General features: G+C 47.5%; 3 protein-coding genes and 1 long non-coding RNA gene across 6 annotated transcripts; 2 read left to right on the plus strand and 2 right to left on the minus strand.

The window, feature by feature from the left end:
• Positions 1–950: 950 nt before the first annotated feature.
• Positions 951–7,752, plus strand: LOC108151592. 3 transcript variants are annotated; one of them, XR_001774740.2, is made up of 5 exons: positions 983–1,344; positions 1,406–1,786; positions 4,190–4,291; positions 4,362–4,546; positions 7,038–7,752. It is a non-coding gene; the product is annotated as an uncharacterized LOC108151592 (long non-coding RNA). The 3 variants fall into 3 exon arrangements; XR_004471577.1 differs by having other exon boundaries at positions 951–1,344; positions 1,406–4,291; XR_004471578.1 differs by lacking the exon at positions 7,038–7,752 and having other exon boundaries at positions 951–1,344; positions 1,406–4,291; positions 4,362–4,643.
• LOC108151589 lies at positions 4,535–10,370 on the minus strand. Its single transcript, XM_017280268.2, has 3 exons — positions 9,606–10,370; positions 5,883–6,081; positions 4,535–5,084 (listed from the first exon to the last, which is right to left on the minus strand). The coding sequence occupies exons 1-3, from the start codon at positions 9,871–9,873 to the stop codon at positions 4,898–4,900; spliced, it is 654 nt and encodes a 217-aa protein (XP_017135757.1). The 5' UTR covers positions 9,874–10,370; the 3' UTR covers positions 4,535–4,897.
• Positions 10,371–10,472: 102 nt separating this feature from the next.
• Positions 10,473–14,244, minus strand: LOC108151586. Its single transcript, XM_017280266.2, has 3 exons — positions 13,075–14,244; positions 12,415–12,989; positions 10,473–12,348 (listed from the first exon to the last, which is right to left on the minus strand). The coding sequence occupies exons 1-3, from the start codon at positions 13,526–13,528 to the stop codon at positions 12,289–12,291; spliced, it is 1,089 nt and encodes a 362-aa protein (XP_017135755.1). The 5' UTR covers positions 13,529–14,244; the 3' UTR covers positions 10,473–12,288.
• A 4,201-nt stretch (positions 14,245–18,445) lies between these two features.
• LOC108151584 (probable cytochrome P450 312a1) lies at positions 18,446–20,630 on the plus strand. Its single transcript, XM_017280263.2, has 3 exons — positions 18,446–19,442; positions 19,502–20,061; positions 20,116–20,630. The coding sequence occupies exons 1-3, from the start codon at positions 18,811–18,813 to the stop codon at positions 20,457–20,459; spliced, it is 1,536 nt and encodes a 511-aa protein (XP_017135752.1). The 5' UTR covers positions 18,446–18,810; the 3' UTR covers positions 20,460–20,630.
• The last annotated feature ends 3,909 nt before the right edge of the window (positions 20,631–24,539 follow it).

Raw genomic sequence — 24,539 nt, forward strand, 5'->3', positions numbered from 1 at the left:
GCGGAAGCCACAGACAAGTGAAAGTGCGGCGCGGCACAGAGCGGTGGGTGGAGGGTGGAGGGTGGAGGGCGCAGGCCTAACTAGCCAAACGGGCTTCCACTTCCACTGCCAGGCAGTGCTCACTGTACCAGACAGACCTCTCTCTCTCTCTCTCTCTCTCTCTCTCTCCCTCTCTTGCTGGCCGCTCTCTGTGTAATTATTTAAAAGTTATGAAATATCCCACCTCAAGGCTCTCATTAAACGTCTTAGCATTTGGACTTGGCTCATTTCGGTTTCCTCTTGGAATTTCTGTTTGATTTTTTCGCTATTTATACCGCGTTGCCTTGCATATCAATTACTTCATTTACTGCCGCGGCGGTCGCTCCACTTCCATTTCCGTCTACGCAACTGTGGGACGAGGTTTTCCCCCCCAAGTTTCCCCGTATACCCGTGGAAAAGCCGTTTGCGGGGGCTGCTAATGAAGTAATTTGCTTTGTTGACATTTCAGCATGGGTTGGGGGTCAAAGGTCTGCACCGACCGACTGGCAACAGGCGGAATTCCAAAGTGGAAACAATCCGAAAGGAATTTGCATAGTAGAGCTAGTGGCTAGTGGCCCCATATTTATATATTCCCGATCGAATGAGTATTACTTCCGCTCGAAAAGAGATTGGAAAAGGTAAACCAGAATGAAAAAAATAAATTTCCCAGCGTACCCGCTTGCTTTTCCTCCCCCAGTGTGGCCCTGTACCCTATTCCCACTGGCCACTGCTCATGAATGGCGCCGGTGTGCAGAGGGTACTACGATTTTTCTGTCCGGCATGTGCTCGAATCGTCTTTCCTTTCGTAATGATTTTTCGCATAAGCTTGGAATTTTAATTGAACAAATAATAATTAATTAGTTCATTAAATTAATTGCTCGGCAGATGCCATTAGTCGTTCGATATTTACTCGGATCCCCTTACTATTGTTCCAAATGCAATCTTGCGGCTCGAGCTTGCAGGCCAATCGATAGTTCTTATCGAAAATGGCTTCCTTTTGCTATTCGGCAACTCGGCTTCATTAAGAAATTGTCACTTCGAAGATGGTTTGGTTATTGCACCTCGGTTCTGAGCAGCTTTTGCTGTACAGTAGCAACCAGCCGTTTCGTATTTTCCGAGCGTACACGCAGAAGGGGAAATCGGCAGTGGTGAAAATACAATTTAATCACGACTCCTCTTGCCAAATATTCACCGTAAAAGTAGATGCTTCGGAGGCCCTGAGGAGCATTTCGTTGCAGGATTCATGGTTTGAGAACTTGAGTCCTCACCCAGTACTATTCGAGTGTTGCTTTAGAAGTGATGAAAATGCCGCTGTCGAGCCACCAGGTGAGTCGAATAACAACGCGGTGAGGCGTTCACGACCCAGACCTGTTTCTTTCCTTTGCAGATGCTGCTTCTGAGAAATCAGATTAATATGAATAGTATCCAAACTAAAAACAAACTAATAGGCCTAAGCAAAAAGTACAAATATAATAAAATACTTAATTTTCATGGTTTCTAATCCAAAATGGCGACTGCTGGACGCGGGCAGACCAATCGACTAAATCAATGCAAGTGCTCACAACTGAACAAAGAATGTCTTCCAGGATGGATTACTTAATGCTAATTACATATCCAACGATTCCAACTTTGTACAACTCACATTCCAAGAGGCCATTCCGCACTTTTCAAGCGTCTGCGATGACTCATGCAGCGCCGCCATTAAAAATAACATCTGAGCAAAACACCCGGACTGCGACTGCTACAGCAGATTGTAAAGCAATCAGGGGTGAGATTATCAGCAATAAAACATTATTTGAGTACTAGGCAGTACCACAATATTCATCTATTGTCCTTATTTGACTGAGTAAGAAATCGCCCAATTGAGTGAAATATTTCCGCACCTGACACATTTTTCTTCCATGAAAAACCACGCAGAGGAGGATGGCGAGCTAAGTGCAAGCCGGAGACCGGCGTGGGGTGATTGCCAAAGCGTGCATACCTAAGAATCACCTGGAAAAGTGAGTGAAAAGTGACCTGAGTGATTTTAAATCACTGAAACTGTGCCTTTTCTGCGGCATCGCTGAGGTTATTCATGCTCGTGTTTGTTACTTCGGCTCAACACTGATCGTACCGACTGTGACTATGGTCATCCGTGCGAGTGATCCCAGAACCGAAGTCTTCTGCGCTTTCGGCTCTCTTTGCGGCAGCGCATTCGGTTGTGTGCGTGCGAGTCTGTGGTTGATTTTTGTGATCCGAACGAAGCGATTCAGCGCATGAGTAGAACAAGTAGCGTGTACTTCTCTGGTACATAACTATTCGTACACATACATCTGTTTGTAGCTGTTTGTATACACAAAAGCGTGCTATTTCGCACCAACAAAACCATTATGTATTACACAAATATGAGCAGGTCTCCAGTTGGCCAATCCCACAGTTTAACTTGTACATGTTTGCCCAAGTATTTAGCACTGTTTAGAGCTAATTCGTATCTGATGGGATGGGCCAAGTCAATTATCAGTTGAGGCAGGCTGAACGAACTCCACGAAGCACGTGCCACTGGATCTGGCTAATGAAAAGCTAGGAAATCAAGTGAGCAAAACCCACTCGAGGCGTGGGACTTCAATTGAAAGAATATTTCACTCTACATATACATACATATGTATATGTAACTGCATGAAGAGAGTGGTTCAATCAGTCAGTTGGCCAGGCCACAGGCCGAGAGAGCGAGAGAGCGAGAGAGAGACCTGTCGGACGAGCTCTGACGACTCGACTCACGTAGGCGCCGCACCGCTCCGCACCGCCAGAGTTACGCAATCGAATGGAGGAGACTCCATCGGATAGGATAGGATGCCACTACCGCTATAGCGGAATTGCTCTTTCGCTGTATCAAAATTGTGGCTTACATTTTATGCAGACCATTTTTCGCTTTACCGTTGGCTTTTCGCCTCTGTTATGATTGGATTTAATTGATGCAGAGACTGGGAGTGGGACTGGGACTGGGAAATGGGGCTTCTCGTGGGGGCTACTGTGGTGAAGGCCCGCCAAAATATGCGGAAGTTATTAGTGAAAAGAAACCCGACAGCTGACAGAAGTCTGGGACAATGGCGCTCCGGCCCGATCCGGCCCCCGCTCTCCGGCATTACATAAGACGCCAAACAACTTGTCAAGAGTGGGGCCGAAAAAGGCTGAAAGCAGCCAGCCAGCCAGCCAGCCAGCCCCAGTCCGAGCTCGAGCCAAACACGGGATGGATTTGGGCCAGGCCAAACAATGAAAGTTGCGCACAGAAAGGCACGGCACGCAAGCAGCGTAACAACTACAACTACAACTACAACTACTCGTACTCGTACTCGAATGAGCACATGGCTCGTACATAAAGCAAATCTGACCCAATTTCCTATTTGATATTACACACGATTTGTTTGCATTTATTGTTCAGTTTTAGTGCAGGTCTGTTGCCAAATTGAACGAACGTGGAATCTCAATTGAAAACTGAATTTTCTTTCGTTTTCACCACAATTTCGATGGGCCCCTCCCCTTTGGTGGGTCTCTGAATCACCCAGTCAGATAATCAGATAATCATTGCACAGAGACTTTTAATTCCACCATCAATATGTTTTGTCATAATTCGGCCATTTCGCTCGCATTCCCATGGCATGCCACGGCACTCTTGCCAGATGTGCCCGGCATGCCCAATCCGCCGCAGTCCCATCGATCGTTTGTAAACAAAGCGAAATATATTCTCATTTTTTGCGCAATGTCACTGGATCCATTCGATTTGCATATAAAGTGCTCTCCGGCGTGATTCTCGATCCAGCCACTAAAAATACGAGCATGTGTGCTTTGTTTATCGCCTTCAAGGTGTGTGGCACCTGTATTTTCGGTCAACGCCTGAAAGTATGTGGACGGAATCGTCGCAAGCAAAACCCCAAGCAACAGAAGAGTGGAGTGGACAATTCGTTGAAGGCTCCAGTCTTTCGTGGGTCTATTAGTGGGCGGGAGGGCCTCTTAAAGGCCTCTTCCTGGGGGTTCCTGTGGTTGCCTCAGAGCGGTAGATGGATTCCCCTGACCTTCAGTAGGTTTTCCACGGGCCTTTCCTCCCTTCGGTACTGCTTTTGGATCTTCCAAAGATTGTGTTACGTTCACCAAACTACATATTTCCTGTTCTGATATTCCGACCATTGCATGTTAGCCACCAATTTAAAAGCGATCAAACAACGTTGGAAGCACGATCAGACTTCGCCCCGACACGCGGCAGCGTGTTCAATGATTCATCTCGGAGCTCTCGCACAGGGTAAAACTGAAATGATTTGATGGCGGAGACGACGACCTTCCATTGCATAACAATTTCTATAAAATTTCAGTGCCAGCGGCCGACCGATCGCTTCCTAGGCACTCAGAGATGCACTTGAGAGAGCGATTAGCAAAGCGTTTCACAAATCACCCAAGGGTGACAGGGCACAAAACAGGATCCCCGCCCCTAATGAAGCGAAGATCATTAGGGAGGCAAGCCCGCCCAGAAGGCCAGTGGAGACGATGAACAATACAGGTAATTTATTAACATTTACAGGATCGTCGAACTTACGCTAGATCGTGACTAGAGTCACACTTAACTACTGACTACTGTACTAGACAACAACAACAAAATAAAGGGCTCGCAGCCAGCGAGAGCTGCGGCCCCATTGTCACATCAGTCATGCCTCGGACTAAGCCTAGAGTCTTAGATCTAGCGATTGGACTAACAGTAGGGGAATTATACAAGGTAGGCGCGACAGTGAAAACATATGGTACAAAAGCTGAGGTCTCTATCTCTAATACTTAATGCTCTAATATATAGATAGACAGACAATCATTGTCATTGCAGATCAGATGGATCGGATCACATGGTCGGATCACAGCCCTAGACCTTGACTTTGTAGCTCAGCTTCATGAGCTTCTTGGAGCTGATCGGGCAATTGGGCCACAGGTTGGCACAGCCCATCGGTCCGCTCAGGTTGTCCCCGGTGTGGCGCATCAGCTCCCCCATGTGGGCGGCAAAGTACCACTTGCTCGGCGGCATGTTCATCATCCAGGGCATGGTCGGTGATCTGCGAACGGGCACAATAGCACAATAGCATCAATGTTAGACGGAAGCTTCAACTGAGCAACTGAACAAATGTTAAATATTATAATAAGCCATTAACGTTTCACGCTCCGCCTGGTCGCCTGGCCGCCTTTCTGCTGCAGGCTCTGTTCAAGTTTCGCTTTCGGTAGTCGATCGTCAGTGTCTCTCTATCTAGAATGCCTATGTATACTAAGCCATTCACCTTGTTGTCTGTTCTCTGTTGTCTGTTGTCTTACTTGTGTAGATATATGCTGGCTAAGCTTTTACATCGGCCTCGGCTCACCTTCGTCTCAAGTGCGAGGTTACATCTGAAGTTGACTGCCTGTCTGTCTGTCTGTGAGGTAGGTTATGACTCTCTGTCGACCTGGAACCCCCATAGTTGTGTGTTTATCTCTGGCAAACCAAGTGCAAGTGCTGCACTTTAATCGGAGACTCGTTGAACTCCCCTCTCCAGATGGAAACCTAATGGCTTTCAATCAGTCGAACCTTTGGGGAACCTGTTTCGAAAACAGTTTCCCAACTGTGTTGGGCCTGTAAATAGTTCACCCAAGAACCGGTTTCATTAGCTGCAATTTTGTGGCCAAACACTCATCGAGCTCTGTGGGCAAATGTGAGTCAGATGGGCTCCCAGATGTACCCCCCATCTATATGGCAGCACTCGTATGATGCAGCTTTGGCTATCCTTCAACTCATGCAAATGTTTCTGCAACTGGTTCTGTTTCTAGTCCCCCGTTGACATTTCCATTGGACTCCAAGCCACGGAGGCAGCACCTGATCTCACCTGATCAGCCTGAGCAGCTCGCGCTCCTTCTCGCTGAGCTGGTAGTCCGGCTTCGAGGCCAGCTCGCAGAGCATCTTGGGCAGGCAGGACTCCTTGATGGTGTCCGTCAGCTGGGACTTGGTCTTCAGGCTGGCTCCAGTCACCACGGCCATGCCCGGCTTGAGGGCGGCCGCCGCCGAGAACTCATTGAAGTCGTGCTCTAAAAAACAAGGTGCAAACAAAAGTTAGTTGTTCCCATCATCGATTACCCCCTGATTTTGGCATACTGGCTTTCTAATGAAGATTTCGGGAACTGCGCAAAACAGACAGATCTTTACGGTGACGGGGGCGAGGGCGATTATTAACGATTATAATCGAAAGACAAAACAAGACTTTGGCATTCCAACAATGACTAATATGTTTATTGTGTGGCCACAGCTGGGCTGTCAGTCGTTTAAACAAGTTTAAAAAGCCGTCAACAATTTGGCAAACACAAATATATATAGAAATTGAGAGTGCTACGCGGCGTATTAGTATTCCTGTTTATTTCGTCGAGTGCTCATCAAATATTTGCCCGCCTCTTCGCCCAATCAGCTGTTGCAAATTTTTCAACATTTTTTTCTTAATGACTCCTCCGCCCAGCCAACAGCCCCAGCCACCAGCCCCAGCCCCGGACAAGGCCAAGCCAAACCGTTGAACTTTACTTTTGAATATTTGTTCAGTCATCCAAACACTGAACACTGGCTTTATTATTAATTATGGTCTGCGGTGAGGTGTCCGTCCAGTGGAATATTCATTCCCATTATGTTTTAGCCGGCTAGGCCCGGCACGGCCCGTTTCTGGTCGGAAACTGTTTTGGATATTGACCTTTGAATGCGGAACCGAACCGATGCAAATCCCTATCACATCCATCCATCTATCGCTGTGTGAAAATCCGGCGGAGGGAAACTCGTTTTCAGCCCATGGCCTCTTGGGCTCTCAATTATCCAGTTTACTCATCGAGAAGTGCAGTCGGGCATGACTCGACGGGATTTGTCGTTGGTTGGTTATAAAAATATGGGAAATTTAATGTTTTTAAATCGGTTGTATGGGGTATTCCACCCCCAATTGAGGTCCCAGAGACACACTGGACAAACCAGTTAATTAGCTAATCATTAATTGTCTTTGTCTTTTCAGGTTTACGGAGATAATGAATCGAGCGAATTCTGTGGAATCCATCATTATTCGGGCCTTCTTTGGGAGGTTCTGAGCGCCGTCCAAGGCTATCGCTGGAGAACAGACTCTTCTCCATCCCAGAGGTCTTTGCGCTCCAATTGCACGTAATTGAATGGAAACGTATACAAATTGAAGTGCATTTCGATCACGTAGTGCATTCATCAGCGAAACTCTGACACTCGTTGGTGAAAATCGGATACGGATACGAATACGTGCGAACGGGCGGCCGGCCGGGCATTTACCACCGATTAACACAAATATCCGAAACATACAACAATTATCATACGCGGGGGCTAGGGGGGATAGAGGGGAGCCAGCATCAGCACTCACTCTCGGTTTCCGTTGAACTCGTTTCCATCCGACGAGACACAGCCTCTTCATTTGGGGCCACAGCGATTACGTGTGGATCGGGGAACCGGTTCTGGACTGGCATCTGAATATTTCCCAAGCCCCAGCCCAAGCCGCAAGCCCGAACCCAAGCCCCAAGCCCGTGCCCAAGTCCAAGCGGACGGAATGTCTTGCCTTAGTTCTGTTCGATAAATTAAATGTCACAAATCAAGTCAAGTTTTCTTCACTTCCTGGTTGCGTTGGTCAGTTAGAAAAATGGAATGAACTTTGAATGCCTTGGAAGACCGGCCCGATCGGAACGGAACTGGAATATCAAGAGCCAAGAAACGAAAAGAAAAACCAGCAAGAGAGCAGAAGAGTACTCCCCCACTGTAGGAGTATTCCTACGTGTTTCCAAATGAACTCCGCGACTCTCCGGGAAAGTTGAGATGCAATTTGAGAGACCCTCCCTCCCTGCCGCCCTGCCTCTGGCATCATGCAAAGCGAAAACTTGTTGTTTGCGACGGGTTTTATTGCGTCAAGTTTATTTGCCTGGGGTTTTTCCACTTTCACCTCAAACAGAGACCCGACACGAGCACAAGCACAAGCACAGGCAAAGGCATTAACCAGCAGATGGCAGACAGAAGATGGCAGATCTAAGGTTCATCTGGGCCACAGCCTCGGCCACTAGTACTCGGTAGAGAGGCTAGCCCCAGACCCAAGAGAGTCTGTCGGGGCTTCAGGGTGTGCTCGGACGTTGGCTAGGGATCTACTACTACCTTTGAGGTGACTTCTTTGAGGTTTACCCCCGGCTAGGGCTTCCCGAGTCAGCTGGACTGACTCCTCCATGACCCTCCAATGCAAATGCATTCAACGGCGAATGCTTTCCCACTAGTTCCATCGATACCATTCGGTTTTATTGTCTGTATAGACTCGTAAAAGTCTCGTATCTTTTCCGGTTTGCCCTCTACATCGTGCCAATTCGTTGCGTAATGCCCCAACCTGTGCTGTGGTCGCGACTCTTATGTCATTGTGTGTCGGTTTGCTTTTATTTATGCAAATCGCCGAGAAAGCGCCGCCACAGAAGTGTCTGCAAGTCATCCATCTACGAAAGCCTTTCGAGCCATCGCTTGGACATGGACTTCGATGGCGTTGAATAGTAATTCGCCTCAGATTTGCATGGGCAATGTCCCAGACCAAGACAGGGGGCGAATGAGTAGGGCGTGGATTAGAGCTCGGCACAGAAGGCTATGGGCCATGGCCTGCTATACTTTGTTCCCCTGCCAAGCAGAAGCACTGTCCCCCCCCAAGTAATGAAGTCATACTCTCCACAGGCTCCACTCCATAGGCAGACGCACGGCGTTGCTTAGTCATAAAATGTAAAAAATAAAAAAAAACTTAACGACCCCGCAATGTCTAGTGGAAACTTTTCGTAGAAACTGTTTGATATGCCAAACAACATCTGAACTCGTCTTAATGTTTTCGGGTACTTAATTCTCTAAACATTGCCCGCACGGATCATTAGAACGGTGAAGAAAATGATCTCTAAACGATCGAAATGGGGCCTCCCAAGACGTAGGATTGATTTCCCAGTAAATATGAAAGTTAAAATCATTCAACAAACCCACCGTAGGTCATGCCCCGAATTTACTTATTAAATTCTGGGCACATTTTAACGAGTTCTCCCGTACATTGGTCTCCCTCGACTGCGGTTCCGGGTTTCACCTTCCAAGCAACAGAGAAAAAAACTACTCGTTTGAGGAGAAAAAAGTGTAATTAAACATAAGCCCGAGCTGTGGCCCACACGTGCCTCCAGGCCCGTACAAGTGCGACTCCATTTGTGGAACGAAATTAACCTTGATGACGCCAAATACGAAAGCGAATTGGCTATTGCATAACGAAAGATACATGCACGAATGTACCAAAATAAAATCGAAAAATGTTCACCGAGTAAAACGGTTTGTCAACCAAAAAATCACCAAAAAGAAAAAGCTAGGCACAAAAGGAATTATGGATGCACCGAAGACAGATACACACTTTACGGAGTTTCGGTTTTTCGCTAAAGCCCCGGATAAAATATACTTTTACACTTTTCAAGCCAAACATGACTTTTCTGGTCCACTTCTGGTGGAGGGGTTCTGGGGCCAGTGTATGCCAAAATATGGGGGGCAATTGCTGGATATAATGTGATGGACCACTCACCTTCGGTTATGTCGATCTCGGCACTCTTCGACTGCTGGAACTTGCTGGCTGCCGCAGCCGCTGGACCTGGACCTGTGGGGGCGCCGGGAGCACCGGCCCTGGCGGCGCCAGACCCGGCCACGGCACCGCTGCGCACGCCCACCGAATGGTTGTCGCCGTGGTCGGACTTCATGCCGCCGCCGTAGCCGAAGAGGTCGCCCACCAGCAGCAGGGAAACGATCCCGAAGATCATCAGGCGGCAGCGCCAGGCGGTGTCCATGAGAGCCATAATCAAGCAAAATAAGCGCAAATTCGAACACACGTTTCACAATACAATAACAACAAAAACCAAAAAAAAATTGACCGTATAGCTCGACTGACTTATGTATATATTTTTTGGACCTATTAGCGCCCTTATTTTGACACTTTTTTCAATGGCAAGCAGGCGGGCAGGCGGATAGGCGGGCAGGCGGGCAATCGAAACGCGAACGAAATGAAAGTCGCTGGAAAAACGAAAGTCGTATTTTCCAGATTAATGACTGAACATGCAAAGAGCGGCAATTAAATTTGGCATTCAAGCGCATACAGCATATGGCATATGGCATACGGCATATGGCTCGTTAGTAACTGTAAACCCGAAATACTCGCCGCACGCTCGCTAAAATACACACGGAGAGAGGGGGGGCAGCAGGCGATGCGATCGGTGAACGTAGCTATTTTGTATGCGGTGTGCGGTATGCGATATAGACGGTGTGCGTCCGACTCGACTCTCAGGCGGCTTGCCACTGAACCGAGCCGAGCTGCACAGAAGAAACACGGCTGTGGTCTACCGCCCGATCAGCTGTTTCGCGAGCCAGAGAGACTACCCGACCAACAGCTGTTTGCGAGAGAGAGAGAGAGAGAGAGAGGGAGAGAGAGCTGTGTCACTACCTGTGCGAGAGACAGCGCTCTCGGCTTACCTGTTGCCGCCGTCCGTTCGCTCACTTATCGCACTCACTGTCACTCACTGCCGCCGTCCATCATATGGTATAAGGTTTGATTGGAGTGAACGTATGTATACTAGTTGGACTGGACGACTTGCAAGTTCGACCACCCGAAGGAGGCCAACGACCCAGCCACCCAGCCACCAAGCCACCAAGCCACCCAGCCATGGGCACCACCGTTCCGTTCCGTTCCGTTCCGTTCGACTTTACTCGAAAGCAGATATTCCCCCTTATCTAGGGTCTCGTGTTGAAGGACTTTCAAGTACAGTCCTCCATACCTGGCCAATGTCTGGGTGGATCGGGAGGCCCTTACCTGCCCATAATCACCGAAATTCTACTGCAAGTCTGACGCGTGCTTGTCACGTAGACCACTCGCAGAAATGGCAAATGTTTTGGTGATTTTATGACAGGTATGTCCCAAGACAGATGCCAATTGAGGCCGAAAGGTCGTCGAGAATGATTTATGATCTATGCGATCCGACAAGGCCCACTGTGCGTAGAGCATCTCGACTGCAGCCAGTCGCACTCGGCCGTCAACGGCCACATGTTGCAACAAGCAGCAATCAAATCGAGAAGGAGCCACGACCAAGAAAAAAGCTGAAAGAAGCTGAACCAAGTTAAGTAATCGGACGGGTTAAATGCGCAATCGGAACGTGACTTAGCCGTGGCCGGCAGTCGCCCAAAAAATTAAAGGTAGCAGCGACAACTTTTTCTCATTGCAGTTCCGAATTGCAGCAGTCAAGTGTGGAGTGCAGTCGAACGACTCGCAGCAATCTTGGGGCTGACCAGAACAGGCCAGGCCAGGCCAAGTGCTGGGTGTTGGGTGTTGGTCGGAGCTCCATTCGGAGCAGCTGCAAAAAAGTACTAGACCTCGCTCGACTCACGGCGCGCGGCATTCGTTTGCTTAGCTTGCCTTCAAATTGCCACCGTGGCTGTCCTTCAATTGCAGCTACGCCCTGGCCCCAAAAACAGCGGCGAGAGGAAGGTTGGCCGCAGCTGGGAATACCCTACAAGAGACTCAACCCGCAACTGCAACTACGATCCAACGCTGTGGCACACTGAGGTTGTGAAGTGCATGGCCCTTCCACTGGGAGAGGGTATGGCTTGAGAGAGAAATAAGTACTCGTTTACACAAAAAACATTTTGCGCCTCGAAGGTTAAGCAGCGCAAGTGAACGCCCAAAGAAACGCAGAGGGAGAACAAAATACATGGGAGATTCGACTTCCACTTCGACTTCGACTTCGACTTCGACTCCATAGCCGTCTGTGCACCGAAGCATGTGAAGCTCTTGGGAAGGTTATTTAAATGTACAATTTTGTTGTGCAAATGGAACAGATTTAGTATCAGTAGCCACACTCGCAGTGGCTGGAGATGCCTTCAGACAGAGGTCTCAATTGAAGCCGGATAAAGGACAGATACGACACTGTCTGCGGATGGGTCTCCTTCGTGGGAAACGAGAAACGAGAACCAAACAAGACGCAACTAGATCTTTCGGAATCGTGCGGCCAACAATGAATTGCCTTTCCGTTCCGATTCAATTCAATTCAATCTATGTATCTAATGTTTATTATTTTCTGTTGATGCTCAACTTTTGTTGCTTTTGTTTGGAATCGATCGACACAGACTCGTACACTGGTGACTGGTAGTTTTTGGGCTTCTGGGAACATTTGAAGAGCTTGAGATCATTTTGTTAGCATTTTTCTTTTGGAATTTGGAATCAACTAATTATTCAGTTGGAAACTAATCAAATTCCATATTTCGGAGCTTATGTAATCAGTCTCCTGCAATAGAAAGTGTTGACTCTTATCTCTCATGTCTCTTGTCTCATCTCTCATCCACACACTCACCAATTTCCGCATCTGTTCATGGGCAAGCAAGGACTCAGTAGTCACTAAAAAACGACGGTGTTCATTGAAACCATTCGCCATTAAAATGTTCATGAAGGCTTCTAGATGTCCGTTGAACACATCCGTTATGACATCAATGGTGTCCATGGAAAGAACCTGCAAGTTTTTGCATTCTCCAAGAGCTTCCAAAAAAACCTCTGCAGTAAATCCGTTGGGTTGGTTCTCCTCTAAGTGTACTGTCAGACGTTCCAATGTGAGTGCATATTTTGCGATGATTTTTCCAATGCTAACGTTACGATATTCGTTGCAAAACAGGGTCAACGAGCGGAGCTTCGGACATGATGGCAAGACTGAACATAATGGGCAGAACATAAACGTAAGGTTTTCCACTTGAGGATACACAAAATCATGATAATGATTCACTGAACATGTCGTGTTGTCCTCTGCTGTTATTATACATAAAGTTTCAAGTTTCTTCAGATGAACGCATACTTCAAGAATATGGTTTACGCTTGCGCTACTGGCCGAATAAATCGACAAATATTCCAGGTGTTCCAGTCTCTGTAAATGGCTGACTATAACATAGTCATCGAGTGCACATGTAAACGAAGTAATTGTCGGATAATTCGATATTAAATAACGTGGATAGGACAATCTTACCCTCAGATTTCGAAATATAGCATATTTCCAATCTTTTGCAGCCTGTATTAATGTCAAGAAGAATATCCGATTCCACATAATCCAGACTCCAAATCCGAATGAATTCGAGGTCTTTCATGCTTAAAATGGATTTGATCGCGTTGATATTCCCATTTGATACACACAATTGAGCGCATGCCAGTTTAGAGCAATACTTTGGCACAAGATTTATAACTGACTCCCCTACAAGGAGATCGATGTTAATTTTGACTACAGAGGATCCACACGTTGCCAGAATAACTTTCAGATCGTCGTCTATGAATTTGGAACAGGCAAGTTCTGCGTATCGTCCGCAAGCATGGAAAAGAAGTGCGCTTCCAAGCATTTGGTGTGCGTCGGCCAGATTCAGTTGGTCCGTCTCGTCCAGGTAACCGAACACTATGTCAACGATCTCCAGGGGTAAGTTAAGTAGCATTTTGAAGCAAAAATGAACAAAAAACAAAAGTCACAAAAAAAACACGTCTTTGCAATGACACAGCACACAGAAAAAGTACATATAAATCAAAGATGGGAGTCCTTAAAGCTTGGCGATATATTGTGTACATAAATATATCGATGTTTACCCAGAGATGCATCTGGGTCGTCATTTAGTGGAATTTAATTCGAATTGGCTTAGAATCAGTTTTGGGCTATGTTCCATTCTCGTTGTCTCCTTCTATCCTTCGTTCTATTGCCACAATTCTAAAACGACTCTCACTCTCGCTCGCTCACAGAAAATAGCGAAGCTCGTGTGAAGCATAGGAAAAAAACGGAACGGGACTCTGTTTTGCTGTGTGACTTTCAGTCTCTATTCTGCGGAAAGAGCACATGTGTATGTGTGTGTGTGTGTGTGTGTGTGTGTGTATGTATGTATCAGAGACGAGAATCCGATGGGACTCCGCTTATGCCTCATGAGAACAGCTGATTTTCAACAACACATTTTCAACACCAACAAAATAATGAAAAACAACAGAAAAATGGTCGAAATGCTCATATTTATCTACTAATTTCATCAATTCAAGGTGGAATTCTTGGGAGTTCTTCCTCACGCCATCAAAATCCCTGATATTCTCCTCCTATTTATCCAGCAGTGTCATCAAAATGGGTTATCCAATCATGCAATTAATTTAAAGTATTTTTTTTAAGGATTATATTATATTTGAAGGTGCAATAAACGGGGTATACATATATGTACATACATATATAGTCAGTGATATGTTCCGGAATGAAACCTCTATTGTACATTAATCGATGTGTTTTTTAAACTAAATCTTATTGGCTCAACGCTTGGCAATTAAAGACATTTAATGCCCAGATTAAGAAATGGTTAGATTGGTTTGTCAATTAAATTAAGTTGCAGCAATAAATAGACGCGAAATGCGAAGAAATGCACCCCGGCCGAGCGGCAAACGGAAGCAGAAGCACAAGCCTCCATTGGGGGCTGTGGGGGTTTTTCTACACGGTATCCATGCACAGCAAGGGCATGCCCTGTTTCGATGGAGTCGTGCACTTTGAGGCAGGATGGAGTGCCTCCAATCGCCACAAGTTCTTTGTGGATAACCGGTATCCGATAAGCGACTCGGGCCTGTGTTTCTGTTGAGGCTGGGGATGGTGGGGAGGGGGAGGAACCTCAGAGCAGGAAGGACACCGCCCGCGGCGTCCCGTTTATTTACATCACATTTAATTTATGCCAAACGCGTCGCGTCTTTGCATTTAATTGTGAAATTAAATTTGATGCGATTAATGTTGACACAACATGCGATTAGTGTGTGTGCACGGGTTAGTGGTCTCCTCGGTTCGGCTCGGCTCGGCTCGGATCGGGTGGGTCCTTGTGGTTAGCCCCTTGGGTGCGTACCGCGAGGGGGAGGCACGGCACGGCACGGTATCTCCCTCTATTAGCCAATCGACTTGCATTTGCCAAATAATCATTGTTGATAATATTGCAATATTCGATGGCAGGCGACGTCAGCGTGGACAGGCCTTACATAAACAATAATTAAATGTAGCCAAATTAAATTTTACACAAAAGCAGAAACCAAAGTGACAGCTGGGCGGGCCCCAACCTCGGCCTCGGCCTCGGCCACAGTCTCCTCCTGGGCTTGCAAATGTCTGCATAATTATGTGGTGCATGTGGGTGGTTGGGGCTGCCGCACTGAGTGGTTGAGTGGTTGGGTGGTTGGGTGGTTGGGGGTTGCTTGTGGGTCTGTCGTGGCTGATAATATGCAGTTTAATTACAGAACACCAAGGCCCACAAACAACAATAATAGGGCCCCAAGTGGGGGCCCAGGAAGTAGTCGCTGCTGCAATGCTCTTTTCCAGGGATTGAGCTGCTAAGCTGCTCTGTGAGAAAGTCTTTTCAACATTGCGTCTTTTATCTCTGCTCAACACAAATCGAAGAGTAGCTGCTTGGTTGGTCAACATTTTGGTGAATAAATTCAAATTAGTTTGCCCTGCCCCCTGCCCCTGCCCAACCCATCCACCCGTCCTGCCAAACAATTCCGGCTTCTCCGACCCCCAACCCAAGGAAAGGGGCCGCGCATCACTTTTAATTTTCCATCCGAGACAATGTTCCTTCGTGGTCCTGTCAGGCGCACACATACACATGCACATACACAGAGCACATGTGTATGTGTGTGTGTGTGCAACGCTGTTTATTGGCATCTATTGGATAATGGAATTTATGCGAAACATTTGTTCGGCTTCGCCTGCACTTCAAAGGGTTATTGTGGGACTTTGTCCAGTTAGTTGTGATTAGGGCCATCGCCTGGCAACAGGCCCGGCCGTGGCCGGGGCCGGGGAGGGGCATCGCTTTAAGGTGTCTTTGCGTAAGCCAGTCGAAACGTTTTCTTCGAGGCACGTACTTGGCCATCAACAAAGGCTAATACTTGTCTAAATTGTCGTGAATCCATTGTCCAGTGTCGATACCTTGGAAGGGACTGGCATTATTTTAATTAAACTCATATTTATGTCATTCATTTGCGTTTTTCATTTAACAAAATGCCTCCTTGCTTTCCATAGAGAGAGAGAGAGTGAGACAGTGGAAACTGTTGACCGGCAGAAATATTAATTTCAGTCGAGTCCCATCCGTGTTAATTACAATTATTCTCTCGCTCTCTTATTGTGCTTTTTTTTGTCCGGCGCTGTTGACTTTTTTTGTGTTAATTAGTGTAAATATATGAATGTTGTGCGGTGCGGTGCGGTGCGGTGCCCCCACTAGTTGCCACAGTGGCGCTCCAGGAACAAAGGACCCGAGGAGTGCATCAAATGGAGAATTTTCACGGCAGGACGTGTGCTCTGAATGATAATTAAACAAAACTTTATAATTAACAAATATGACAAATTGACAGCTGATTGGGGATGCTGGTCGTCCTTTTGGTATACTGTTTTTTTTTTTTGTTTGTTTGTTTTTATTATGAAACTTCCGACAGTCGATTAATTTATTAATTTTGAATAAGTTTACTTTAAAAAAACACACGCACATGTGCGTAAATATGATGAAACAATGGAAATGGAACACCAAACAGTCGAAATGTTTTGTGTCGACGAACACGGGCCCTGACATTAATCATACACCCTGACACCCATCATACACACATCGGCATTAGTATTTTGACAAAAATTATGCACAACATATTCGGTTGTAACTTCTTATTTTTTCAAACTAGAAACTATATTTTTTTATCGTAGAAAGGTAAAAGTATGATAAGTGGGTTCATTGTGAAATGAAAATTAATTATTCCCAAACAGACGGTGGCATAAGTATTTTGACTTTTTATGATGAATCAGCAAAATATATATCCTCCCTTTGCCTCTATCACCTTTTGCAGACGTCTCGGAACTGAGCTGTGGATATAAGCCAGCAGAATTTCTCTCCAGAGTGATTTCACCTCTCAGATTTTATTCTCACGGTTCCTTATCAAATTTGGAGTCCGGTTTTTATATAAGACCAGAGATTCTCGATAGTGTTTAATGGTTGGGCTCTGGGGCGGCTAGTCCAAAGTATTAACCCCAATGTCCTTCAATTAATAGGAACTAAATTTCGCAAGCCATTGTAGGCGACGCATCCTTAAAACATTATGGTCCCACCTCCATGGATCGCTCTTACACATATAGTTGCCACTTTTTTGCGACTTTCTTTTAGGTTTCTTACGAAAACTCTTCTTTTTTTTTTTGAGCCGTGAAACTGAAAAGCTCTTGCATCGCTCCATAAAAAGTGTTTACAAAATTAAAATTTCGCCGATCAATTTTTTGGCAAACTCAAGGCGCTTTAACTTATTGCCCTGTGTTATTTGCAGCATAGCTCTGGTTATACATATATGTTCCAAGATCAGTTTCCTTAAGACGTCTACGTGTTGTCCGTTCGCTGACATCAAAATTTCCTGTTTCCTTCAAGTCATTGGCAAACGATCGAGGAGTTTTCAAGACATCCTGCTTAAATCTACCTTGGCAGTTGTCTTTCGTGGTCTGCCATCGGTGTAGCGTTTTTTGCAGTGTTGGTTTTACAAATTTTTTTAATAGCAGCTTGTTTGACGTTAAATATACTATAATCTACTGATATTTTTCACCGTTATACTGGTTTCGCTTTCTGTCAACAGCAGATCAATGCAAATTTGTTGAAGTTCTGACAAAATAATGGCTTGGCTTCAATGGCTTGAAATCGAACAGAACAGAACGGAACAGAACCCAGGTATTTGGCGGCAGAGGTTCTACCTAGGACCGACCCTTGCAACCTTAGAAACCCCTAGAACATCACCAGTTACAATCCACAAACTGATCTGAATACATCGGGTCTCGAATCTACGCCACGTATGCCCGTAGCGAGATGGGTGGCTGCTTTTATGAGCGACTCGGATAAATTTGTATGCAAGAGACGAAAAACCCGTTTAAATTATAATTTGGTAAATAATAAAAAAGGCGGGGGATATAACTAAATTATTGCATCGACCGAACTGAACTCTGTTCAGGCGAGGCGTAGTAAGACGCAAATGCCCAGGCAAAACAAACGGAATAATGCCAGAAAAAAGAGTACTTAATGGTCAATCGATCATGGGACAACGAAAAGTTCTTCGAATTGGGCAAGAACACTGACCAATCGGGTCGCTCGGCTGAGGGCGTTCAGACGACGATGCGTTGCTGATGGGAGCCCTCGATCTGCCTGCCATCGGTCCTGGGGTAGAGTATTCCCCGGTTCGACTTGGCAGTGTGGGCCTTACGATGGCTAGCACTTTGTTTACATCTTCGATCTGCCTGATCTTAAGTACTTAAACCCCGGGCGAGCGGGCAAAAAGAGTCACTTCAATTTCGCAGTGGCGGTGATTTGAATATACTTGAATAAACACGAATGTACACGAATATAGCCGTAGCCACATGCAAATGTATACGGGTAGGGGCCCGCGTTTAGGATCTATATATGCACAGTGTTAATAACGTTGCCGACCCGACGGTTGGGCTTAATCGGTGCACGGTTGCACAATACACAAAAGCGGGATCATTGCTTAGTTGGGCAAAAGCAAAAGCAAAAGCAAAAGCTAGAGCTAGAGCTAAAGCCAGAGCCAGAGCTAGCCCCCATCCCGTCGCTGGTTTATGGGCGGATTATCTAGGGCCTGTCGCGGTGACGGTGACCCCTGAGGCTGGTGACCCAGACCCATCGGTTGTCGCGCTTAAAACGGTTAGTGCGCGATCCGCTCGAGGTAGTTGCAATTAAGAACTGCAAGCGCAATGGTCGTCTGGCTGGGACTCTGTCTTCTGCTCATCGCTCTGTCCCTGTATCTGCTGTACGCGTTCGAGCGCCAGACGAGGATCGATCGCCTTACCCACAACTGGCCGGCTCCGCCCTCCCTGCCGATCCTCGGCCATCTGCACATTCTCGCCAAGCTCGTGGGGCCGCATCCCTTCCGGCGCGCCACGGAGCTGGTGAACACCCATCTGAAGGATCATCGCGGCAAGCTATGGCTGGGCACAAAGCTCTACCTCGTCGACTGCAACCCGAAGGACATCCAGGCCCTGTGCAGTGCCCAGCAGATGCTCCAGAAGACCACCGACTACAAGGTGTTCGAGAACTGGCTCTGCGAGGGCCTCTTCACCGCCGACTACGACAAGTGGTTCCAGCGGCGCAAGACCCTCACGCCCGCCTTCAACTACACGATGATCAAGCAGTTCGTGCAGGTGTTCGAGCGCCAGTCCCGCATCCTGCTGCCCCGAGTCGCCGAGTATGCGGAGTCCGGCAAGTCCGTGGACTTTCTCGACCTGATCAGCTGCTATACCCTGGACGTGATCTGTGAGACGGCGCTGGGGGTGTCGGTGGACGCCCAGTCCGGCAAGAGATCGTCCTACCTTGAAGCGGTCCGGGAGTAAGTGCTGGGAAGATCTGCTTTCCGCTTTCACATTTATATTTCGCATTGCTTCGCAGGGTCCTGCACGTCATCGACTACCGCCTGAAGAACCTCTTCTACCGCCACTCGTTCATCTATCGCAGGACCGCCCTGTTCAGGCGCGAGCAGGAGCTCCTGAAGACCCTGCACGGCTTCACCGAGGGCATTGTCCAGGAGCGCCAGCACCAGTTCAACCTGGACGAGGTGAATCGGAATACCATGAGCACCAAGGACGCCGAGATGGACAAGCGGCCGGCCCTCTCCTTCCTGGACACGCTGCTGCAGGCCAAGACGCCGGAGGGGGCGTCGCTGTCGGTGAAGGAAATCCGCGAGGAGGTCGACACCATCATATTCGGGGGATTCGATCTGACGGCCACCGTCCTGAAGTTCGTCATGTACAACATGACGCTGCACACGGACCACCAGCAGCAGTGCCGCGAGGAGATCTGGCAGATCTGTGGCAAGGACACAAAGGAGCCCATCACCATCGAGCAGGTCCAGCAGCTGGAGTTCCTCGAGTGGTGCGTGAAGGAGACGCTCCGCATGTATCCCCCGGCCCCGCTCCTGACGCGCAGGGCCACGGCCAACTGCCAGATCAGTGAGTAGAGGCCATCCCCCAGCCAACCCCCTCTCAATTTCGGCCCCTTTCCAGACGATTTCTTCATACCCAAGGGCAACGACGTGGTCATCTCGCCCATGTACATGGGCCGCTGCAAGGACTTCTTCCCCGAGCCGCTCGTCTTCAAGCCCGAGCGCTGGGCCCGCGGCGCCGAGCCCAAGATCGAGGCCACCACCTTCATACCCTTCATGACGGGGGCCCGCAGCTGTCTGGGCCAGCGGTATGCCATGGTCATGATCAAGAGCGTCATGGCCCACCTCCTGCGGAGCTACCGCTTCGAGCCGATCGGCGAGCGACAGGTGAAGATGAAGCTCAACTTCGTGGTGACCCTGCACACGGTGGAGCCCTACTACTGTCGGGTACGGGCCGTCGAGTGAACGCCGTGTCCTCTGTTCTACCTTAGAGTATAGTGATACAAGTCTCGAAGTCTTGAGTCTATTTCTAGGGGTCTGCTGTAAGTTGTAGCCTCGATAGAGGTTTTCTATTGGTTGAAAGGATCCCCCATTGTAATTCAATTCATTAAAGTATATTTAGAAATGTTCAACAAATGCCTGTGACCCCTCTTTCCCCTCTTTCCTCTCGCCCTTCTGCCTTTGGATACCCATCACCCCATTATTGCCAAGAAAATCCGATTAAACTCGGCAGTTGAAGCTTCGCAGCGTCTCTGAATGCTTCTCCCCGCTCCCCGCCCCCACAACTCCTGCTGCAGGACCATATCAATCCGTTTCACTCGGCTCTATTCAAATTGGTTGCATACTTCGCGATGCAGGCATAACATTTCCGTTTTTAATGACGCCCAGCCCATGTCGTGGATGTACAAAAGGAATTCTGTACAATTTGGATATATTTTCCTGCCTGGCTTTATGTACCGTTTTTTATTCGTGGAAGGCGCGTTCGTCTAGAAAATAATTTCTGGCTGGCGTTGATTTTTATTGTGCCAGCGGAAAATCAGCAAACATTTCCTGGCACTGTAATAAATAAAAATACATAAAGCAGCCACCAAACCGTCGCCAGTCAGTCAGTCACTCACTCGCACAGTCCTGCCCCATCCTGGGGCACGCACCCACACGCACACCCACACACACACCCGCATCATCATCATCATCGTAGCCATATTCCGGTGAAAATTATGAGCGTTGCCTGCTTATTATTACCGAGTAGAGGGATGGGCAGGGGCGGGGAGAGCAGAGCAGAGCAGAGCAGAGCATATAAAATGCAATTTATTTAAATAAAAATCAAGTTTAATTCGCAGTGTCGTAAATTTTTCTTTTATTTTTTTATATATACGTACATACAGACATACAATATATATTCTGCCCGTTCTGTTCGTTGAGTTTTGTTCGTCCTGGGCATTGAATTTCACGCTTTTGTTAACAAGCGCATAAAAGTTCATTCTATCTGGGAAACCGATACGATATGGCTCTGGGCCCTGCTCTCGGAGTGCTCGATGGAGGGGATGGTTCGGGGGGGGGAGGGGATTCGAAGATTGTTGAACTCTCTGGCTGATTGGCGGAAGGGTGGCCGGATGGGTTGATTGAAGCCAATGACGGGAAAGGGAGATTTCCAAACAGATTTGAGGCCAATTTTGTTTTGGGTTCGAAAATGGATTTCAGAATGTCTGTAAATTCTTAGATTCGGAAGCCGAAAGAGATCCTTGTACAAAATCTTCATAAATATTTTAAAAAATTGCTGCATCTTAATTAAAAAATCATAAAATATAAAAAAAAAAGAGTTTATATTTTTGAGAAATTATGACGAAACCTTTTTAGTGTCCACTTTGTCCTTTTATGACCCACCCCCAACCGCCGCCCGAGTGTAACTCTTTCCAATTCCATCTTGAAATTAAAATATGCGCCTTAGGAACATGTTTTCCGAGTGAATTTTTGAGTGCTCGGCCAAAAGTTTTACGATCATTTTATTGGCAATGGCAGGGCACTGCGAGCCCCATCTGGGAGCCTTAACCCTTCCTTGGGCTGCCACCCCCTGCCAGTCCATAACTCCCATAACTTAATTATCCATATGAATCCCGGAAGGTTTTACGGCCTTCTCCGGCAAACTCCGCTGCCGCCCGGCGGCATTAATTATGATGAGTACTCGCAGAGTCCTCGGCGTGGCTCGTCGTCGCTTCTTTTAGTGTCAGCTGTCATATTTTTATTTATCTTAATTTACAGATCTTCACGGTGTCTGTCTGTCTGTCCCGCCGGAGAGGATTCGTGTGGGTGTGGGTGTGGGTGTGCGTGTCGTTGCTCATTAAAATGATGTAAAATCCACGACCAGGTCCAGAGCGCAGTTCATGTTTTATTGCTGCTGACTGGGCGCAACATTTATTTCGAACAGCCCGTACGGGATCACGGCTAAGTTTATTGTACGGCATAATTCAGGACATCTTCGCCTCAGGGAAGGTTCGGGCAGCATAATTATAATGGGGATGCCTGGAAATGCTTTTGGACTCTTGTTTTTTGGACTATTCCCATGTCCGTTGCTGTACTGAGTGCAACGAGAGCAGTAGCACAGTGGCACACAGGCACACAGTGCAATTCACGGAGAGAGGACACTTGCCTCTCTTGCGATCCTCCCTCTAAGTGAGTTTCTCAGTAGGAACTCTCTCGCCAGCATATTTTAGCAAAGAGCTGAGAGCAGAGTAAAGCCTTTGCCGCACTCAGCAACACACAAGGCTTCTACAAGGTGGTCCGCTTACTCTCTTTCGGGTCTTATTTTACGCTCAGCTCTACTGAGAGCGCTTTGACGCCATGTCCGATGAGAGAGAGAAAGAAAGCACGAGTAAAGCAGCGCAACAAGGAGACCAAAGCCACAGCAGAAATAAGTGTGTACACCCAACGAAAAAAGAGAATATTGCACAGAATGGGACTCACGGCCCTCCTGGAGTTGCGGTTAACAGTGTAACACGTTAAATGGTGGATCCGCCGTCGGAAAATCTCTCCTCCGAGACACGAATAGTGGAGTAATGTGCATACTTTTGGGCTGCTCTATTAACTTTAACCCGCAGACCGCTGTCTCCGGAGATGCTGCGACCGAATGCGGTTCTCCCACCTTGCATTCCGGCCACTGCACATATGCCCATTGTTGACTGGTGGATTCCTTTCCTGTCCTGTCCCTCCATCCCATCAAAAAGGAATGCAAGCTGTCTCCTCCTCTGCGGTTAGGTGAGGTGAGTCCCTGTGGGTTGTCCTTTGGTGTGATGTGCGCGCGTGTGTGTGTGTGTGTGGGAGGGGGGGGTGACGGAGACTTTGAAGTAATCGTCGCCGCGGAGATTGCCTTACGGCTAAGCCTCATTTGCGGTTTAATTGTGTCGCCGGACGGCAGCTGAAAGTCGATTATGTCAATATTGTCGTGCGGGACCCACCGGCTAATGGCTAATGGATGGGCCGGCATGGGAGTGGGGTGGGAGTCACGGTCTCGGCATGAGGAATGTTTGCGATAAGCTGCGGACAACCGCCGGCTGCCGCTGTTAGATAGCCGCAACTCATATGCTAATTAGGGCGACATACTGGGTACCTTTAAGGCGTCTCGGGCGCCCACCCAGAGCTCCCATGATGGAGAGCCCTTCCTTCCCCGAGGCACTCGGGGAAACAACAATGCGGCCATAAACCAGCTGCCGAAACACACATATAAAAATCAGTTGGAATACATTTAGGAATCGAATTACATTAAAGGGGTGGCTCCGGCAGGGGCTCCGGCAGGGGCTGTAACTGTATAAAAAAGGAGTAGCTGCTGAGCCATTTTACACATTAAAAACGCATAAAAATCGGCAAAGAAAACAGGAAGAACAAGCAACAAATAAAGTGGCCATAAACATAAAAACCAAGTTGGGTTTCCACTGGGGTGGGGGAGGGGAAAGCGCAGCAATTGAAGCAATCAATTAAAATTGATGAACGAAATTGAATCACGTGTTACAATGCCACGGAGCCAGGCGGACTCCACTCCGCAGTGTGTGATTGGAAATAGATTGAAGGAAGTAATAAAGTTCCCATAAAACCGGCATCGTACACCCCGTACAAAGTGGTTCAGATCCACGGCAGTAAAGAATCCTAGACCTTAAAGCGAGTGTAAGAAAAAAGATATTGAAATGGAGAGGAAAAAAATGACTTACCCTTGGAATGGAATGGAATGTCAACTGCAAGATTCCGGAGAGGTTGCCAAATCGAAATGCAAAACAGAACCGTTTTGCTAATGTAATTAACCAGTCTGCAAGGAAAATGGCACAACGAAGGGAAATTAGTAAGAAAACAGAGCAAGGCAAAAAATTAAGCAAAAGCAAAAAAAGGGAAGAAGGAAAGGAAAGGGGTAGCCCCAGAGGGAGGGGCGAAAATTACAAACTGTTGCTGCAAAATGTCAACCTAAACCTTTTATGCACAACCAGGGGCCAGGACCTGGGGGCAGCTGTCCTGCCCAGAAGGAGGCGGCTAATTACACTGCACAGCACACAGCTGAAGGCC

Source organism: Drosophila miranda, chromosome XR (assembly GCF_003369915.1).
Source record: "Drosophila miranda strain MSH22 chromosome XR, D.miranda_PacBio2.1, whole genome shotgun sequence".
Lineage (NCBI taxonomy): Eukaryota > Metazoa > Arthropoda > Insecta > Diptera > Drosophilidae > Drosophila > Drosophila miranda.

What these genes read in the sequence shown, in the direction of transcription:
- LOC108151589 (XM_017280268.2), bottom strand. Translation starts at nt 9,873, where the DNA reads ATGGCTCTCATGGACACCGCCTGGCGCTGCCGCCTGATGATCTTCGGG. An exon ending in CGAGATCGACATAACCGAAG is followed by an intron (nt 6,082 to 9,605) that starts GTGAGTGGTCCA and finishes CTTGTTTTTTAG; the next exon opens with AGCACGACTTCAATGAGTTC. An exon ending in GAGCTGCTCAGGCTGATCAG is followed by an intron (nt 5,085 to 5,882) that starts GTGAGATCAGGT and finishes GCCCGTTCGCAG; the next exon opens with ATCACCGACCATGCCCTGGA.
- LOC108151586 (XM_017280266.2), bottom strand. Translation starts at nt 13,528, where the DNA reads ATGCTACTTAACTTACCCCTGGAGATCGTTGACATAGTGTTCGGTTAC. An exon ending in CTATATTTCGAAATCTGAGG is followed by an intron (nt 12,990 to 13,074) that starts GTAAGATTGTCC and finishes ACTATGTTATAG; the next exon opens with TCAGCCATTTACAGAGACTG. An exon ending in ATGAACAGATGCGGAAATTG is followed by an intron (nt 12,349 to 12,414) that starts GTGAGTGTGTGG and finishes TTTCTATTGCAG; the next exon opens with GAGACTGATTACATAAGCTC.
- LOC108151584 (XM_017280263.2), top strand. Translation starts at nt 18,811, where the DNA reads ATGGTCGTCTGGCTGGGACTCTGTCTTCTGCTCATCGCTCTGTCCCTG. An exon ending in TACCTTGAAGCGGTCCGGGA is followed by an intron (nt 19,443 to 19,501) that starts GTAAGTGCTGGG and finishes ATTGCTTCGCAG; the next exon opens with GGTCCTGCACGTCATCGACT. An exon ending in CACGGCCAACTGCCAGATCA is followed by an intron (nt 20,062 to 20,115) that starts GTGAGTAGAGGC and finishes GCCCCTTTCCAG; the next exon opens with ACGATTTCTTCATACCCAAG.